At 48.2% G+C, this 20,639-nt stretch overlaps 1 protein-coding gene across 5 annotated transcripts in view; it reads left to right on the forward strand.

The window, feature by feature from the left end:
• Positions 1–20,639, forward strand: part of LOC121001078 (cadherin-10-like) — a 461,949-nt gene that overhangs the window by 405,253 nt on the left and 36,057 nt on the right. Inside the window, exon 9 of one of the 5 annotated variants that reach the window (XM_040431980.1) lies at positions 97–111. The exons of the other annotated variants lie outside the window; for them this stretch is intronic. Within the exon in view, the coding sequence (XP_040287914.1) occupies positions 97–111 (15 nt within the window). The remainder of the gene's footprint in view (positions 1–96; positions 112–20,639) is intronic. 5 annotated transcript variants of the gene reach the window in all.

A 20,639-nucleotide genomic window follows, 5' to 3' on the forward strand; every position in this document is an offset into this window, starting at 1 on the left:
GGGCAGTTACAGGGCCAAAACTGACCCAATAACTCAAGTCTGAACCATAGCTTGAAAGAGCGCACTCCTTTACACCAATTCACTGATTCCACATAGATTTCTACAGAACCTGTTCAATTAAATGCTCATACAAGTAGAACCCCCCTGTCAGAGTGGAGTGGGTGTCAGCAGTAAGTTTGTGTGGATGTCACTGATTATTTTGCCCTACCTTTGATCCGTCAGAGAAATAACCCACAAAAAAAGGATCCTGTCTGTGGATCATCCGCCTTTACTCAGTCAGCATTTGATCAGTAATCCATCAGTATTGCTAAAGCCCCAAAAAAAAACAGGAGTGGTTCCAAAACAGAGATGACACGTGAATGAAATACTTGCATGTCTTCTGTGTTTTGTACCCACTCCTGCTTTTGACTACCAAATCACCAATTTTGATGCAAATAGGGACCATGTGATGCAGGTCTTCCAGCTGTTACATAGACAGGATCTGTTGTGCGTCTCATTTTTCCTTCCTTCTGACAGATCAGAAGAATGTTCACATAAATGATGATGTCAGCCAGGCCAAAAGGCAAACTAGTGTCCCAGTCATGAAGTGCGGAGGGTGGAAACAGCATGAGAAGTCCACAGAGTAACCCTATGACATAGTGGTGAGGTGGAAGCAGCATGAGGAGACCACAGAATGGCCCAATGACAGAGTCTGGAAGTGGCAGCAGCATCAGGAGGAGGCCACAAAGTAGTACAATGACAGTGTAGAAGTGCAGCAGCATCAGGAGGCCACAGAGTGGCATATTGACAGAGTGTGGAGGAGGCAGCATCATCGTCACCAAGAGGATGCACAATGTCAGTGTGGAGGTGGCGGCAGCAGCAGCATTAAGAGGAGGCCACAGGGTGGCACAATGGCAATGTGGGGATGGCAGCAGCATCAGGAGACCTGAGTGGTGACGTGGCAGCAGCATCAGAAGACCAAAGAGTGACCTGTTGACAGAGTGGGGAGGTGGGTGGCAATACCAGTAACAGCTGAAGATGGTGGGTGAAAGAAGATGTGTGGCATCAGGAGGGTGGCAGCATCAGAATAGTAGCTGATAGCTAGAAGAAACCAGTCTCTTTTGTCAAAGTGTTGGTGTGGCACCATGGATGATCTAGTCTGATGCATAAGGCACTGGTTGAATTCAAAGTGCCTGCACATGTGCCTGCACATGTGGTATGCTGGAGGAGCACTGTGAATTGTCCCTGCAGTGGAGGCTGAGGACACTGTGGAGGATGAGGAGGCAGAGGCGGAGAATGTCACATGACCAACGGTGTGAGAACATGGAGGTGGAAGCGAGATCACCTGGCCAAATTGCTGGTTTAGCTGGGCAGGAACCACATTTACCCAGCGGGCCCTAAATTACATATATTGTCCCTGACTGTAGTTACAGCTCCACACGTCGGCACTGTCGTGCACGTTGGCAGACATACACAGGCTCAAGGACTGGGTCACTTCTGTTCCACATATTTGTGCAGGGCTTTTTGGCAAATAAATTACGGCTTAGGACTCTCCACCTCAGCTCGGCACAAGCCATCAGTTCTCTGACTGCTACTGCCGCTACCTCCGTGAACCCCTTCATCACTACTTTCCAGGCAGGTAGGCTACTGCGAAGAGGGTGGTCTACCCCGGGCACAATATGCTCCCGACCTTCTACTGCTGCCACCCTTCTGACTCCTGGCCACGCTACCGACTTGATGGCTCCACCGCTGCTTCACACACAAGCTGTCACCCTCTTCTCACGATGATGATGAAGCCCCTTCGTCACCCCACTTCCAATTGTGATTGGCTACATCATCATTGAGTACTGTCTGCATGTCACTGATGTGCTCCTCAATGGTCTCTGAGCCAGGAGCCTGACCCCTCGCAACGCCAGCTCCCACGGCACTTTTCTCATTACTACTTGCCCACCTACCGGAGGAAGTGGCGGATGTATCCTTCACATCTTGGCTGGCCAGGTAGCTGCCGACTGTCCTCTAGTAGATCATCCTCGCTGTATAGAGGAGCTGAGCCCACAGCATATAATACTTCTCTGGGACAGAGGCAGGTTGAGGACAGGTGAGGGCACAGGGCCAACTAAGGGTTCTGTCTGATGAACTCACCGACTCTTGGCTGAGGGTGTCTAATGTCACTTGGGACAAAGTAGATGACCGAGTCAACCATAGAAGAACCGTTGGGTTGCTGGTCAAGACACAAATGCTAGCTGACACTGGGAGCTCAGGCCTCTGGAAGTGACTCCTGCTGCGAGGCTTCCTTATTCTGCTGTGACCTGTTTCTGCACCAGAAACATTTTGGCCTCTGCCCCTCCCCTGTGCAGGGCCTGTCACGTCTCTGTCTGACATACTGTTAGATCAAATAAGCAAATAAAAAGGAAAAGCAAATACTTTTTTTTTTGGCCACTAATACACGCCAAAAAGGGCTTTAGAACATATAACTGCACCGCTGAACGGCAAATAATATATATTTTTTTGACACTAATACATGCCAAAAAGGGCTGTAATTTTCTCACTTCACCACACAACGGCTAATAAGCCCTTTTTCCCACTAATACAAGCCAAAAAATGCTTTAGAACATACTGTATAACTGCACCGCACATGGGCAAATAAGACATACAAATATTTCCTTGTCATAAACCTTGTTAATGGCTGTATCAAACAGCACTTTCCCCCTAATAAGAAAGGTTTTCTGGAATTACAGAGGTGTATATTGGCAATTTGGATCCACAGTCGGCAAAGCAAGGTGTAATAGGATTGTTCCTATTACCCAGGCTGTAAAATCCCCTACTGAACCCTGTTCTGCTTCAATACTGTGTAATAATTCCTCCCCATCCTTTCCCTGAACTTCTATACAGCAAAATAAAAGTTTTAAAGTCTTTTCTAACACTGTCCTTAGCTCCTGCTGACGTCTCTCCCTGCACATTGGAAAATGTCTGAATCCAAGATGGCTGAGGTTATTTATAGGGCTATGACATCACAGGGCTGGCTGGCTGCTGATTGGCTGCATGCATGGCATTGTGGTTGATCCCTCATTCCCAGAGTTCCTTGCTCCATGTCCTAACACGTGCAGCAGCCATTTTAGAAAAAAATGTGATTCGCTACCATGAAGTGTGAGAAAATTCGGATTCGGTGCGAATCTAATTTTTCATGAAATTCGAATTAAATTCCACTTCGTGAACTTTAATTTGCTCGTGTCTAATAATCACCCTCCACAATATTTATTTGCTACATTGACAATTAAACCATATGTCTTTGGTGTTTTAGTTGTTCACATATGGAAGAATTGTTATGGAATTTTTTTTGACTGAAGCATCTGTAAATAGTTGTTCCTGTAGCATATATCTCATTTTTTAAAGACCATTGATATGTTTTGAACAGTTGCAGAAATTCGACGAAAAATCAGCAGCAATTGAATACAACCATCAGGAGTATTTTGAGTGAAAATAAAAGCACAGTGCTATTAGGTTCTTCTATAAAATATCTTTCTGAAACGTTTCCCTTCAAAGCCCATTTGTTTGTGCTTCACATTTTTCCTTTATATTTCTTATTCACTAATTGGACTTTTTTAGCACCTTTCAGATACAGGAGATCTGCAACCCTGGTCACAGTGATTTTATGTTCAAGTTTACTGGCTAATATTACACTTCCCTTTCAATTTTCACTCTGCTAAGAGAGGAAAAAATGGCAGAACATATCATTTAACCCCTTCAGGACACAGTTAATTTTCACCTTCCTATGTTTGAAAATCTTATGTGTCATTTTATGTGGTAATAACTCTTTTTACTTATCCAAGCAATTCTGAAATTGTTTTCTCTTGACACAATGTACTTAATGTTAATGGTAAATTTAAGTCAATATTCTTTACCTTCATTCAGAAAAAAAAATCTAAAATTTACAGAAAATTTAGAAAAATTCACTATTTTATAAATTAGAATTTCTCTGTTTTTAAGATGGATAGTGATACCTCATAAAGTAGTTATTAATTAACATTCACCATCTGTCTACTTTATATTTGCATCATTAAGTGAATGTCATTTTTAGAGATGAGGGAATCCGAATTTCAGGAAAAAAATTATTTGCACCAAATCCGAATTTCCTCACGCTTCATAATAGCCAATCACATTTTTTCCTAAAATGGCTGCTGAAAGTGTTAGGACATGGAGCAAAGAACTCTGGGAACGAGGGATCACTCACAATGACATGCATGCTGCTAATCAGCAGCCAGCCAGCCCTGTGATGTCACAGCCATATAAATAGCCTCAGTCATCTTGGATTCAGCCATTTTCCAGTATACATAGTGCAGGGAGAGACGCCAGCAGGCGCTAGGGACAGTGCTAGGAAATAAAGTGCTAGGAAATAAAAACTATTAAAATAAAACTTTTATTTTGCTGAATATAAGCTCAGGGAAAGATCATCAGAAGTGTAGGGAAATGATAGGGAGGAATTATTTTACACTATAAAAAGGAGAACAGGGTCCAATAGGGGAGTGTACAGCCTGGGTAATAGAAACAATCCTATTACACCTTGCTGCACTGACTGGGGATCCAAATTGCCATTATACTGCAGCTTTCAGGTTTGCAATAGATGATACCTCTGTAATCAGAGGCAACGCTCCTGCAGGCAGCCTATTTCAGCAGCTCTCCATTCATTCTTGAGTTTTTCCTTTTTTAATTCTTTTTTAGACCTGTTGTGTATTTGTTTACTTAGTTTTTGCTTAGTGACAAGATGGAGTGGACTACATTTTGGTCAACCCGGTTTTATTTTTATTTTTTTATATTTTTTGCGTTCGGCGAGAGAGTGATCGATCAAGCTGCTATTGTTTGTAGCAAGGATCAGCTGTTAGCGCTCCGTAGCTCCGCTGGGTCGTTTACCTCACAAGACGATATTACCCGCGAGTTAAGGACAAAGAGACGCGGGACCTGGGCTGGAAGAGGATGTTGGGACTGGAGGAAAAGGAACAGACCCACCATCCCTTCCATCATCATGGGAAATGTGAGATCGCTCCAAAACAAAGCGGTTGAACTTGCGGTGCTAACAAAGCATCAGCGCATCTATAGAGAGAGTAGTTTACTCATTCTGACTGAGACATGGCTGACAGGATTAACGCTGGACATGCATGTATACATGGAAGGGTTTCATCTTCTCTGGGCTGACAGAAGCAAAGAGAGAGGTAAGAAGAGAGGAGGAGGTCTGGCTGTGTTTGTGAATGATAGATGGTGTAACTCTGGGCATCTAACTATCAAAGAGACGCTTTTCTGTGAAGACATTGAGTTGCTAGCTGTTAGCAGGAGTCCTCACCATCTACCACGTGAGTTTACACAGGTTATTGTGTTAGCAGTCTACGTTCCCCCCTCTGCCTATGCTTTAGCTGCTTGAGGCATTATTCACACTGTGACCAGCAGACTCCAGACAAAACACCCACAGGCTCTCTTTTTGATCTCTGGAGACTTTAATCACGTGTCCCTGTCTTCCACTCTTCCCACCTTCACCCAGTATGTTAACTGCTACACCAGAGACAATAGAACGCTGAACCTACTGTATGCTAATACTAAACAGGCATACAGCTCCTCACCTTTCCCTCCCCTGGGGAGCTCAGATCACAATCTGGTTTATCTTCAGCCTGTGTACAGTCCCCTTGTATGCAGAGTACCAGCTGTGAGGCGCACAGTGAGAGGATGGTCTGAGGAGACTGAAGATGCTCTGAGGGACTGTTTTAGCTGCACTGTGTGGGATGAGCTCTGTGCTCCTCTTGGGGAGGACATTGACAACATTACTGACTGCATCACAGACTACATCAACTTCTGTGTGGAGAACACTGTGCCAGTCATGAAGTTACAGTGTTTTTCTAATAATAAGCCTTGGATTAACCCAGAAATAAAGGCTCTCCTCAAGGAAAAGAAAAGAGCCTTTAAATCTGGAAACAAGGAGGAGCTTAAAACTGTGCAGAAGGAGCTGAGAAGGAAGATCAGAGAGGGGAAAACCATCTACAGGAAGAAGATGGAGGACCAGCTGCAGCAGAATAACACACGCGGGGTCTGGAAAAGCCTTAAAACCATCTCAGGTCACAAATCGGGTCAAATCCAGACAGCAGGTGACTTGGGGTGGGTTAATGAGTTGAACTAGTTCTTCAATAGGTTTGACAAGATACCCACCCCTCCTCTGACCCAATCAGGCTGCTAACCCCCCCCCCCCCCCCCATCGTCTTCCCCCACCACTACCATCACTGCCTGTTCACCTCTTAGCAACCTACCACCACTCTCCCCCTCTACACCAGAGGACTCCATCGTACACCCCCCTCCCCACATGCCCAACTTGTCCTTCACCACACTCCAGGTGAGGAAGGAACTACAGTAAATCAAGGTGTGTAAAGCTGCATGACCAGACAGCATCAGCTCAATCTTCCTAAGTGCTGTTCAGACCAACTGAGTGGCATCATGGGTCACATGTTCAACATGACCCTGAGGCTGGGGAAGGTTCCACAGCTGTGGAAGACCTCCTGTGTGGTACCAGTGCCAAAGACCTCACACCCGAAAGACCTCAGCAGCTACAGGCCGGTAGCACTGACCTCACACTTGATGAAGACCCTCGAGAGGCTGGTTCTCAACCATCTTCGCCCCCTGGTGAGGTCTTCATTGGATCTACTGCAGTTTACCTACCAGCCTGGCATCGGGGTGGATAATTCCATCATCTACCTCCTACACCGAGCTCTAACTCACCTGGAGAGGCATGGAAGCACTGTGAGGATCATGTTTTTTGATTTCTCCAGTGCTTTTAGCACCATCCAACCTGGACTTCTGAGGGACAAGCTGGAGATGGCAGGAGTGGACCACCACATGTCACATTGGATACTTGACTCCCTCACAGAACGCACACAGTTTGTTAAATCTCAGGGTTGTGTCTCTGACAAGCTGATCTGCAGTACGGGGCACCACAGGGAACTGTACTGGCACCGTTCCTCTTCACCCTCTACACTGCAGACTTCTCCATCAACTCCCAGGCTGCCACCTACAGAAGTTCTCTGATGACTCTGCCATAGTCTGCCTTATCACAGGTAATGACGACTCAGAGTACAGACAGGGGACACAGGATTTTGTGGACTGGTGTCAGCAGAACCAGCTCCAGATCAACGTGGGGAAAACCAAGGAGCTGGTGGTAGATTTCCGCAGACACAGGCCCTCTGCTTTGGTTCCGGTGAACATACAGGGAATGGACATTGAGGTGGTAGACTCTTATAAGAACCTGGTTGTTCACATGAACAACAAACTGGACTGGAGCCATAACACTGATGCTCTTTTCAAAAAGGGTCAGAGCAGACTCTATCTGTTAAGGAGACTGAGGTCCTTTGGAGTGCAGGGGACGCTCCTAAAGACCTTCTTTGACTCAGTGGTGGCATCAGCCATATTCTATGGTGTGGTTTGTTGGGGGAGCAGCTTAACTGTGGCTGAGAGACAGATATTAGATCAGCTCATTAAGAAGGCCACCTCTGTCCTTGGTTGTCCCCTTGATCCAGTGCAGGAGAAGAACTCTAGCAAAATTAACATCATTGTTAGACAATGTCTCCCACCCCATGCACAAAGCTTTTGTGGAGCTGGAGAGCTCCTTTAGTGACAGACTGCTGCATCCTAGGTACATGAAGGAACGTTATCGGAGGTCGCTCCTCCCAGCAGCGGTTATGATTTATAACCACCACTGTTCCCATAAACCCAGTAGTGATTTTTTAAAGTAAATTCTGTGTTATGTTTTTCTTGTATTTTACGCTTTCATTTCTAATTACTCTTATTTTGCTCATATTGTGAATGTGATTGCTGCTGTTATGCCAAAATTTCCCCACTGAGGGACAATAAAGGGATTTTCTTCTTCTTCTTAATTCCAGCAAACCGTTATTTTTATTGGGGTGCAAGTGCTGTGTGATATAGCCATTAACAGGTTACATTACTAGGAAATATTTCTATGTCTCATTAGCCCTTGTGCGGTGCAGTTATATGTTCTAAAGCCTTTTTTGGCGTGTATTAGTGGGGAAAAAAGGATTATTAGCCGTTGTGTGATGAAGTGAGAAAATTACCGCCCTTTTTGGCGTGTATAAGTGGCAAGAAAAAGTATTATTTGCCGTTCAGCTGTGCAGTTATATGTTCTAAAGCAGGGGTGGCCAACCTTACAGACACAAAGAGACAGAAAAAAAAATCGTATGACTGCCAGGAGCCACAAGCTATCCGTTTACACAAATATGCGTGCACACGACAGTATTACTGCAATTGAGTTATCAAACATTTAAAAGTGAATTTAAACCACCTTTCCTACCTGTAGTGTAGATAGCTTTAGTGAGACTTCTGGCAGTCTTTGTTTTTCACAATGTGTTTCAAGATTTTGCAGATGACACCCCATGCACAGATGACACCCAATGCACAGATGACACCCTTATGCTCAGATGACCGCCCATGCTCAGATGACCACTTATGCTCAGATGACCGCCCCATGCTCAGATGACCGCCCCATGCTCAGATGACCGCCCCATGCTCAGATGACCGCCCCATGCTCAGATGACCGCCCATGCTCAGATGACAGCCCTTGCTCAGATGACACCCTTATGCTCAGATGACACCCTTATGCTCAAATGACACCCTTATGCTCAGATGACCGCCCCATGCTCAGATAACCGCCCTATGCTCAGATGACTGCCTTATGCTCAGATGACCGCCCCATGTATAGATAACCGCCCCGTGCTCAGATGACTCCCCCACCCCCATTCTGAAATCATGTGTGGGGGGGTGATTTGACATAGGGGAGATGTGAGCATGGGGTGTCTGATTTTTGGTGTCTTATGTGAGCACTGGGGAGGCTAATTTTGTGGGTCTGAGGATTTGGGGGTCTTATCTGAGCTCATACTACCCCCATGTCAGATAAGACCCCCATGATCAGTACTTTAATAAAATAAAACTGTGTAGGAGCGGGCTTATCCTACCTCTGCTGCCGCTGCTCTGAAGACTGTGGCGCCCTCTCCACAGTAACCTGACGTTCACAGCATCAGATCAGAGCGCGGGCCTCCATGTATTAAGGGGGGGTGCACTGCGCCAACCAATGACAATTAAGCTTTAATACAGATACAGGAGGTGGGTGCCGGCAGAATCACATAGCCTACTCCTGCCCTCTATGACGGCGCTGCGATCCCCAGCAGTTAACCCCTCAGGTGCGGCACCTAAGGGGTTTACTGCCGCGGATCTCAGCTACCTCTCATAGAGGTTGGGTGCGGGCTATATTATTCTGCAGCCAGCACCCGCCTCCTGTATTTGAATAAATGAGTGAGTTAACTTCATTGGTGGCAGTGGCCACAATCCCTCCCCTCCTCTTCCCCTCTGCATTCTCATTGGTGGCAGCTGCAGCATCACAGGGGGGAGGAGGGGACTGCTTTCTTCTGCCTTCTCCCCTGTGCTGCTAATATTTCGATACCTGCGACATCCCTGGCCCACTCCCCTGCGAGCCGCATATGTAGAGGAGAGCGCGCTCCTCTGAGAGCCGCAAGTGAAGGTGCGAGGAGCCGCATGCGGTTCGCGAGCCTCGGGTTGGCCACACCTGTTCTAAAGCCTTTTTTGACGTGTATTAGTGGGGAAAATAGGGCATACTAGCTGTTGTGTGGTGAAGTGAGAAAATTATAGCCATTTTTGGTGTGTATTAGTGGGAAAAAATGTGTTATTTGCCATTCAGCGGTGCAATTGTATGTTCTAAAGCCTTTTTTGGCATTTATTAGTGGGAAAAAAAGTATTTTTTGCCGTTCAGAGGTGCAGATATACGTATGTTTTAAAACCTTTTTTGGTGTGTATAAGTGGGAAAAAAGGGCTTATTAGGCGTTGTGTGGTGAAGTGAGAAAATCAAAGCAGTATGTCAGAAAGAGAAGTGACAGTCCCTGCACCAGGGAGGGGCACAGGCCTAAATATTTCTGGCGCAGGCACAGGTTGCAGCAGAAAAAGGGGGCATGGCAGCAGGGGTCTCTTCAAGAGGCCTGAGCTCCCAGTGTCAGCTAGCGGTTGTGTATTGACCAGCAACCCAGCGGTTCTTGAATGGTTGACTCGGTCATCCACTTTGTCCCAAGTGACATTAGACACCTACAGCCAAGAGTCGGTGAGTTAGTCAGACACAACCCTTAGTTGGCATTGCCCGGGAGCAGGCTCTGTGCCCTTACCTGTCCTCAACCTGCCACTGTGATTTTTTTGTTTAACAATGGAAGTATTATATGCTGTGGGCTCAGCTCCTCTATACAGCAAAGACAAGCTACTAGAGGATGGTCAGTAGCTACTGGCCAGCCAAGATGTGGAGGATACATCCGCCACCTCCTCCGGTAGGCGGGAAGGTAGTGATGAGGAGAGTGGCATGGGAGCTGGTGTTACGAGCGGTCAGGCTCCTGGCTCAGAGATGGTTGAGGAGGATATCAGTGACGTTCAGACAGTAGTCGATGATGATGTAGCCGATCTCAATTGTGAGCTGGGTGATGAAGGGGCTTTATCATCATCGTGAGAAGAGGGTGGCAGCTTGCACGTGAGGCAGTGGTGGAGCCAGCAAGTCGGTAGCGTGGCCGGGAGTCAGCATGGTGGCAGCAGTGGGAGGTCGAGAGCCAAACGTGCCAGGGTTAGACCACCCGCTTTGCAGGTGCCGACCTGCCCAGAAAAATTTGGTGCAGGGGTTCACGGAGGCAGTGCCAGTAGCAGTCTGTCAGTGTGGAGTGCTGGGGGTTAAATCACTTACTCAGCGTTGTGGCAGTTTTTTGTTAAGCCGTCAGAGGAGGTGAACATGGCCATTTGTTGAATCTGTGGGAAGAAGTTGAAGTGTGGCCAGGGTGCCAATGTTGGCACCTTGGCCCTGCGTCAACATATGCAGCGTCACCATAAAGTGGCCTGGGTTAACCGTGGCTCCAATGTGGTGGTCCAGCCTGCCGCAGCAACTGCTGCATCACCCAGTGGCACACACCCGATTTCAGGCAGTCAAGGCTCCACCACCTTAGCCGAAGGGAACTGTCTGTCCTTCCCATCATCTACTTGCCCTGATGCTCCTGCTCCTCGCCCTCCTACTCCTCGTCAGTCATTCCGTTAGCAATTGATCACCGAAGCGATTTCCAAGAGACAACAATATGTGTGCTCTCATCTAATGGCGCAGAAGCTAAGCATGCTCCTGGCCAAGTTGCTGGTGCTGCAGTCCCTTCCTTTCCAAGTGGTGGACTCTGCACCGTTCAGAGAACTGATGGCTTGTGCCGAGCCGAGGTGGAGAGTCCCAAGCCGTCATTTCTTTGCCAAAAAGGCAGTACCAGCCCTGCACACATATGAATAACAGAAGGTGGGCCAATCCTTGAGCCTGTCGGTGTCTGCCAAACTGCATGACAGCGCTAACATGTGGAGCTATAACTACGGTTAAAGACAATATATATCATTTACGGCCCACTGGGTAAATGTGGTTCCTGCCCAGCCAAACCAGCAACTTGGCCAGGTGACGCAGCTTCTGCCTCCACGTTCTCAGTCCGCTGGTCCTGCGACAATGTCCGCCTCTGCCTCCTCATCCTCTACAGTTTCCTTAGCCTCCACTGCAGGGACAATTCACAGTGCTCCTCCAGCATACCACATGTGCAGGGCACGGCGGTGTCACGCTGTTCCACACCTCGTTTGGGCGAACGGAGTCACACAGGGGAGTAACTGATTCATGTCCTTCATCAAGAAATCGAATGCTGGCTTTCTTTTTCTGTGACAACTGAAAATCGGAACCATGGTGACTGACAACGGGAAGAACATGGTGTCGGTGCTACATGAAGGAGGGCTGAGCCATGCACCCTGCATGGCTGACTTGTTCAATCTGGATGTCAAGCAGTTCCTGAAGTCATCCACCCATCTGCAAGACATCCTAAAAATGGCCAGGAAACTGCATGCACTTCAGCCACTCATACACCGCCAAGCACACCCTCCTTGATCTGCAGTGGCAGAAAGGCATTCCCCAACTTTGGCTAATATGCGACGTTTCCACCCGTTGGAATTCCACCCTCCATATGTTGGACCGACTATAAGAACAGAGAAAGGCCTTCAACCATTTCTTGATGATCCAAGCGGACAGGAGTACACCCCTGTGTAATTTCGATATCAGCCAGTGGCAGCTCATGCATGACACCTGCCGCTTGCTAAGGCCCTACGGACTACAGGATGAACAACATCATTCCACTGATTCATATCCTGGAACAGATGCTGGTAAATCTGGCTGGTCAGGGCACTGGAGACGTGGCGCCTAGATCTCACTGCCACATGAGCCCTGTGGGGGCTGAACTGGAGAAGGACATTGGAGAACAAGCAATGTGTAGCAAAATGGGTGGTTTTTCTACACAGGTGATAGGAGAGGAGGATCAGGAGCAGCCAGAGGAGCAAGAGGGAGATAAGAGGCAGATAACCCAGGCACACCGTGGCAGTATGCAGTAGAGATGGAGACAGGGAGTCCCTCTGAGTCACTTGCGCAAATGGCCCACTGCATGCTCTCTTGCTTTAGTAGTTACAGCTGAATTGTCAGCATTCGGCAGAGTGATGACTTCTGTCTCTCCACCTTGTTGGACCCTTGCTATTGGTCCAAAATGGGGACCTTTTTTACACCTGCTGAGGATGACAAACTGAACTACTTTAGAGACATCCTATATAGTCAGTTGGGTGCTGTCTATCTGCAACATCATCCATCCTGTCGAAGGTCTGACCTCTCGTTCCACTGCCATGGCTGCTGTGGGGGGTGGGGTGGTAGAAGCAGTACCAGCTCCATCAGCAGCAGCTTGAGTCTAGAGTCGAGGATGAGCAGCTTTCTTCACCCGCCTAGTGAAGAAACTTCTCACCAGCAGCAGCAACTATACTTGGAGCAGAACCTTAACCAGCAGGTGGTGGCATATTTGGACAGTACCCTGCAACCCCACATTAAAGATACGCTGGACTACTGGACAGCCAAACTGGATTTGTGGCCTCAACTGGCCGAGTTTTCCCTGGAAAAGCTGTCCTGCCCAGTCAGTAGTGCGGCATCAGAGCTGGTGTTTAGTGCGGCGGGAGCCATAGTTACCCCAAGGAAAACTCACCTGTCCACCCAAAATGTGGAGAGACTGATGCATCAGATTAGATTATCCATGCTGCCTCACCCAAATTTTGACGAAAGAGACCGATTTCTTCTGGCCACCTGCCTCAGCTACTATTCTGATGCTGCCACCTGCCTGATGCCACACATCTGATGCCAAGTGCTCCTTCTTACACCCACCATCGTCAGATGGTACTGTTATTGCCACCCACCTCCCCACTCTGTCACTGGGTCAATCTGTGGTCTCCTGATGCAGCTGCCACCTCACCACTAAGGTCTCCTCATGCTGCAGATGCCACCTCCACACTATGTCACTTTGCCACTCTGTGGTCTTCTCATGCTGCTGCCAACTCTGTCTCTGGGCCACTCTGTGGTCTACTCATGCTGCTGCCACCTCCACACTATGTCACCATGCCACTCCGTGGCCTCATCATGCTGTTGCTAAATCAACACTATGTCATTGGGCCACTCTGTGGCCTCCTCATGCTGCTGCAGCCACCTCAACACTCTGTCAACTTGCCAGTCTGTGGCCTCCTCATGCTGCTGCCACCTCAACACTATGTAAGGCTGGGTTCACACCTGAGCGTATTCGATAAGCGCTGTTTACAGGCGTTTTTAATCAGGCGTTTTTGAGGCATATTTTGGGGCGTTTTTGTATTTTGGAAACGCGCGTCGTACGCGCGTTCTTGCTATTGACCACAGAGGCGTACAATGAAAAACAGAGGTGTTACACGCAACAATACGTCCCAAAGAAGCTCCTGTACTTCTTGGGGTGTAGGATGTTTTACAGCGCATTCGTACACGCTGTAAAACGCTCAGGTGAGAACCATGCCCATAGGGAAACATTGGTTTTTGCCTGTTAAGCGTTTTACAGCGCGTAGGAACGCGCTGTAAAACGCTCAGGTGTGAACCTAGCCTAAATGGGCCACTCTAAGGTCTCTTCATGGTGCCGCTGCCACCTCCCAACTATGTCATTGGGCTACTCTGTGTACTATGCAAGCTATTCTCCCACCCTCCCCATTCCATGACTGGGCCGCTATTTTGCCTTTTTGGCCTGATTGACATAATCATTTATTTGACCCTTCTTCTGATCTGTCAGAAGGAAGGAAAAATGAGACACACAACGGATCCTGTATGTTTAGCAGCTGTAAGGCCTGTATGGTCTCATCAGAATTGGCTTATGATCTGGTAGCCAAAAGCAGGAGTGGGTACAAAACACAGAAGACATGCAAATTTTCCATTCACGTGTCATCTCTGTTTTGGATCCACTCCTGTATTTCTTTGGCTTTAGCAATACTGATGGATTACTGACTAAATGCTGACCAAGTGAAGGCAGATGCTCAATAGACAGGATCAGTTTTTTGGGGGGGTGATTGTTCTGACGGATCAGAGGAAGAGCAAAATAATCAGTGACGTCAACACAAACTTATTGCTGACACCCTCTCCACTCTGTCAGGGAGACACTACTTGTATAAGCGTTTAATAGAACAGTTTCTGTAGACATCCATGTGGAATCAGCTGAAGACTGTGTAAAAGGAGTGCGCTCTTTCACGTTACAGTAGAATCTTGGGCCTCTGCATGGTTCTTTATACCTGGCGCTAACATCGACCTGTAAGGCTGAGTTCACACTTGAGTTATTTGGTCAGTTTTGGCCCCGTAACTGCCGAAATAAGTGAAGTGTGCAGTGATTCTAAGAGCGACGCCTGTCATCTGCATGTCATAGTGTAGTATTATTTTACTACCACAGCAGACTCCCTATGCGTGTTACTGCAAGGCACAGTGTTCTACACCACTATACAAGCTCTCTGCAGCCAGGAAATAGCTGTTTTTTAATGCGATTCACAACAAATAAATTTTGATCAAAACGAATCTTTTCGGAAAATTTGGCGAACCGGCCAAATCGAATTTTTGAGAAATTCACTCATTTTATTTTTTTAGGACATTAGAAGGCTTAGGGCGGATTTGCATTTGCATAAAAAATTCCATTGTAGTGTTCCATTATAACAAGGTTATAATGGGATTGTAGGACGAATGAAGGGGAGAAGAAAGGGACCTACCGTCTATCAGGAGCAACGGGCCGCCTAAGGCGGGAGACTGGAGTGAGGCTAAAAGTTCCTTGAGAACCTTGACGGGACACCAGCAATTGGACGTGGGGACGTGGGGAAGATCTCTACCTCTGTGGGAGGACCTGCCTGGTTAGTTTTGGTAGAAGGGATGGACCGCGTGAAATGGTTACTATGCCAGACGAGATGCCGCCTGAGCAGGGTTGAACGATTGACCGAGCCGCCGGTGAACTCCCCAGGCCTAAGAAACCCATAGAACCTAAGGTACATAGCCGCTTTGGTGGTGATGCTGGCCGAGTGCCCAAAAGGGAGACCGTCTAGGGCTACGGACAACTTGTGGAATAGCTCACCTGAAACTGGTTGCCTGCTCACCTGAACCCCCGTGCTATCCTTCTGAATACCCCTGAGAGTGGCCTTAATGGCCTGATTAGCCAGGATGGATTTGGCTGAGGGGTCACTGAGCATCCGATGGTGCTGGATACCTGCCAGATATAGCTTGATGGTATTGAATGATAGATGGCGGTGAGAATGGCAATGAGCTATAAATGCCATGAGGAATGTGACCTCGTCCACATTCCCCTGAGGATGGGTGTCAACGAACTGGCGAAAGACCTTGAACCTTGCATCATAATTCCTGGCGGTATTGGCGGCTAAAGAATGCTGGACTAGGGAGCTGAATGGCAGAGCTGGAGTACCGACGGTGTCTGCCTCTGGAAGTTCCTGGAAAAAAATATGTCGTAATTAAAGCGGAATAAGGCATCGGCCGCAACGTTCTTTGCCCCCTGGATATGAAATGCAAATACATGGAAATTGAAATGCAAGGACAGCCAAACTAACTTGCGCAGGAGGGACATGATTTTCTGAGACTTCGCCCTCCCTTTCGTGATGATTTCTACCAACACCTGGCTGTCTGTCATAAAAATTGCCGACTTGTTAGCCCAGAGTAAACCCCATGTCTGGGCGGTTGACACTATCGGGCAAAGCTCCAATAATGGAGATGACTGCATGGAACCTTCATCGGATATGAATTCCACCGGCCAACTGGCGACCAACCAGTGCAGATGGAAAATGGCCGCGAACCCGTTCGAGGCCGTGGCGTCGGTGAAGACCGCGGGGCACGCAGAATCCGGGGATGGCACGAACAGGGAAATGCCGTTCCACCTGGCAAGGAAAGATTGCCACATCTGGAGATCCGCCATGGCACGTCTGTCCAGTTGGATGGTGGAATCCTGACCCGGGGCTGACGGGAGAAGACTGATAAGCCGAGAAGTGAACGATCTGCCCTGGGGCATGATCCTGAAGGCAAAGTTGAGGTGACCTAACAGGGACCGGAGCTCCCGCTTGGACAGGACCCTGGACAAGCCGCAGAGAGACAGCGGCCTGGATCTACGCCAGCCTCGCCAAGGGGAGGCTGACTTCCATGCGGACGGAATCCAGGATGATGCCCAAGAAGGTAACCCCGGTGCTTGGCCCCTCCGTCTTGGAAGCCGCCACGGGGACCTCAAGCATGGCGAAAGCTGGAGCAACTGGGCAAGCCCGAGGGGACGCCCCGAGGCCCCCTAACGATCAGGAAATCGTCAAGATAATGGGTAAACCGGAACCACTGGATACTGCTGGAAAAACCCCTGAGCGTTTCAGGCAAATATAATGGATCCTGAGCGATTCAGGCAAATGCGTACAACCTGTGGGAAAAAAGACCTGAGCGATTCAGGCAAAAGCGTACAACCTGTGGGAAAAAAGACCTGAGCGATTCAGGCAAAAGCGTACAACCTGTGGGAAAAAAGACCTGAGCGATTCAGGGAAATACGTAACCTGAGTGGATCAGGAAAATACATACAACCTGGAAATACCATCAACCTGAAAGAGACAGGAAAATACAAAACCTGAGCGATTCAGAGAAATACATAAACCTGAGCGATTCAGGAAAAGACATGACCTGAGTGATTCAGGGAAAATACGTAAAACCTGAGTGATTCAGGCAAATACATAAAATCTGAGCGATTCAGAGAAAACATGAAACCTGAGCGATTCAGGAAAATACATAAAACCTGAGCGATTCAGGAAAATACATAAAACCTGAGCGATTCAGGAAAATACATAAACCTGAATGATTCAGGGAAAAACATAAAACCTGAACGATTCAGGTAGACACGTAAAACCTGAGCGATTCGGGGAAATACATCAAACCTGAGCAGATTCAGGGAAATAAGACCTGGGTGAATCGTGGAAATACGTGAAAATTTTAGCTAATCAGGGAAATACATGAAACCTGAGATTGAGGAAAATACACCCTGAGATATTCAGGAGAAAACACAACCTGAGTGCATCAGAAAAGACTCCCCCCCGAAAAAAAAAAAAAAAATATATATATTTTTTTTTTGAGCGGTGGCCGAGTGACCGGGCGAGAGCGGAAAGCAAACAGGAACGAACATGGTATAGAAAGGATCGCAACCTACCCGAATCAACGGACAGCGCTGCCAACTCTCCGGTGATACTGAAGACCTAGGAATGGAGGCTCGTGATGAATGAAGGAAGGCTCTGAGCTGCGGAGGAGCGAAAAGCCGCCACTCGGCTGGACCTTACCTGAAACCTGGCACCGTGGAGTGACCGGACACGGAGGAGCCCTGCAACACAATTGAGGATGGATCGAAATTCCGGTGGCCTGAGGCCCTGATTACATGAAAAAATAAGCTTGCGTTGGCACGAGACCCGGAGAGAGGTGCGGTCCAGTGGCACTTGAATGAAGCGATGGAGAACCAGGATGCAGCCTGGGCGCCATGGCCAACTGCTGGGTGACCCTGAACTGCCAGAATCAGGGCCCGAAGTCACGCTGCATGCAACAAGACCTGCGGGAAACAGGAATCTAGACATGCAGGACACGAACCGGGTAACCAGGAACCAGCCGAACCCTGCTGAAAAAAAAACCCAGAGCGTTCAAGGCGGATGCATGGAACCTGAGCGATTCAGGCAAATACATTGAATCCTAAATGGTTCAGGCAACATGGAATCCTGAGCGAATCAGGCAATTACATACACCTTTCGTGAAGATGACGGACACCTGGGTGCGTCGGGCATTACCTTGAACCTGGGTGGACCTGGCCACTACCTACCCACTGAGAGACCAGGGAAAATACAGAAGCCTGAGCGATTCAGGCCAATAAATAAACCTGAGGGATTCAGGGGAATACATAACCCGACTGTTCCAGGAAAAATATGCAACCTGGGAAACCACCTACCTGGAAGAGGCAGGAAAAAAACAAAAGCCTGAGCAAATCAGGGAGAACGTGGCACCTGAGCGATTCAGGGAATACATGACACCTGAGCGATTCCAGGAATACATGACACCTGAGCAATTCGGAGAATACATGACACCTGAGCGATTCAGGGAAAACATGACACCTGAGCGAATCAGGGAATACATGACACCTGAGTGATTCAGGGGATACATAACACCTGAGTGATTCAGGGAATACATAACACCTGAGTGATTCAGGGAATACATAACACCTTGCGATTCAGGGAATACATAACACCTGACCGAATCAGGGAATACATCAGGGAAAACATAACCTGAGCGAATCAGGGAAATACATGATACCTGAAAATACATAAACATGAGCGATCCAGGGAACTACCTGAAACCTGAGCGAATCAGGGAACCTGGGCCTGGGTAAATGGTGGAGAACATGAAAATTGGGCGAAGGCGGAGCCCCTGTGCGGCCTGAACAACAATATGCCACCAGTGATGAATGATATTTGAACCTTTTTCTTTTTTTCGGCAGTGCAGGGGTTAAGGGCAGCAACTGACAGACAGACAACACCAGCTGCTGACCTGCAGTGGCTGGAGAACGTGAAGCACGCTGCATGAGCCACCTGTAACAGAGGTATTGGCTGTCTGCAGTTCCCAGCCCTGGTTCCCTCGGGATCCGTGGACCATCATGACCCCCACACGATCCCCAGAGGGAGAGAGTTTCTTGCTGGTGTGGATATGTGGTTTATATGATTGCTCGCAGGACTGTCTGGCTGTGACGCATCTCTACCCTACTGTGAGTCCAGGCAGTGCCCAAGACCCTGTTGGTATCCAGGTTACTACTGTAGAAAGGTCCCGTTCTGATGCCTAAGCCCAGCTAGCCTTGGTACGGTATAGGGGGTAAGACTGCTGAACTCCGCCCCCGTGACGGACGGACCCGCCCGCTGGCCGCGACGTCTGAGCTGGCTGAGCGCCAGGGTACCTGGAGGAAAACCCGTCTGGACTCCGGCCGGAACCCCGAGCAATGCCTGGAGGCCCTCCCGTTTGCAGAGCGCGTTTGGCCGAGGAACAGACGGGGCAGGGGGAGAAGCGCCTAGTGCTAGTGGGAGGCCGCGGCCGGATGGATGTGCTGAAGCACCACTTACTTACCGCTGGCGCTGCGCTCTGCAGGAACAAAACGGAAGTCGCTGGAACCGGAAGTGGCGTCACGAATCTGCCGAGGTAAGAACCGAGCACAGGAACGAGCGCCCTCAACCTCCAGATCGCAGAGTATAAGTAGGGGATGTTGCTCCTCCCACAATTACAGGCTGTACACAGCCTTCACTATTTATAGATATCTGTTAGGGCTAGGTTAGTCCCGTGAAATGGTCTTCCAACAGTCTTGAAGGAGTTCCCAGAGATGCTTAGCACTTGTTGGCCCTTTTGCCTACACTCTGCGGTCCAGGTCACCCCAAACCATCTCGATTGGGTTCAGGTCCTGTGACTGTGGAGGCCAGATCATCTGGCGCAGCACCCCATCACTCTCCTTCATGGTCAAATAGCCCTTACTTTCAAAGTTTTCCCAATTTTTCGGCTGACTGACTGACCTTCATTTCTTAAAGTAATGATGGCCACTCGTTTTTCTTTACTTAGCTGCTTTTTTCTTGCCATAATACAAATTCTAACAGTCTATTCAGTAGGACTATCAGCTGTGTATCCACCTGACTTCTCCTCAACGCCACTGATGGTCCCAACCCCATTTATAAGGCAAGAAATGCCACTTATTAAACCTGACAGGGCACACCTGTGAAGTGAAAACCCTTTCAGGGGACTACCTCTTGAAGCTCATCAAGAGAATGCCAAGAGTGTGCAAAGCAGTAATCAAAGCAAAAGGTGGCTACTTTGAAGAACCTAGAATATGACATATTTTCAGTTGTTTCACACTTGTTTGTTATGTATATAATTCCACATGTGTTAATTCATAGTTTTGATGCCTTCAGTGTGAATCTACAATTTTCATAGTCATGAAAATAAAGAAAACTCTTTGAATGAGAAGGTGTGTCCAAACTTTTGGTCTGTACTATATATATATATATATATATATATATATATACATATCTGACTTTAACCTCTTCAGGACACAGGGTGTACCGGTACGCCCTGATGTCCTGGTACTTAAGGACACAGGGCGTACAGGCACCTTGGCTAAATGCATGGGGGGGTCCCGTAACCCCTCCCCCCCCCGTGTGGGCGATCGCCACAA

The sequence above is a fragment of the Bufo bufo genome, chromosome 5 (genome assembly GCF_905171765.1).
Source record: "Bufo bufo chromosome 5, aBufBuf1.1, whole genome shotgun sequence".
Classification (NCBI taxonomy): domain Eukaryota; kingdom Metazoa; phylum Chordata; class Amphibia; order Anura; family Bufonidae; genus Bufo; species Bufo bufo.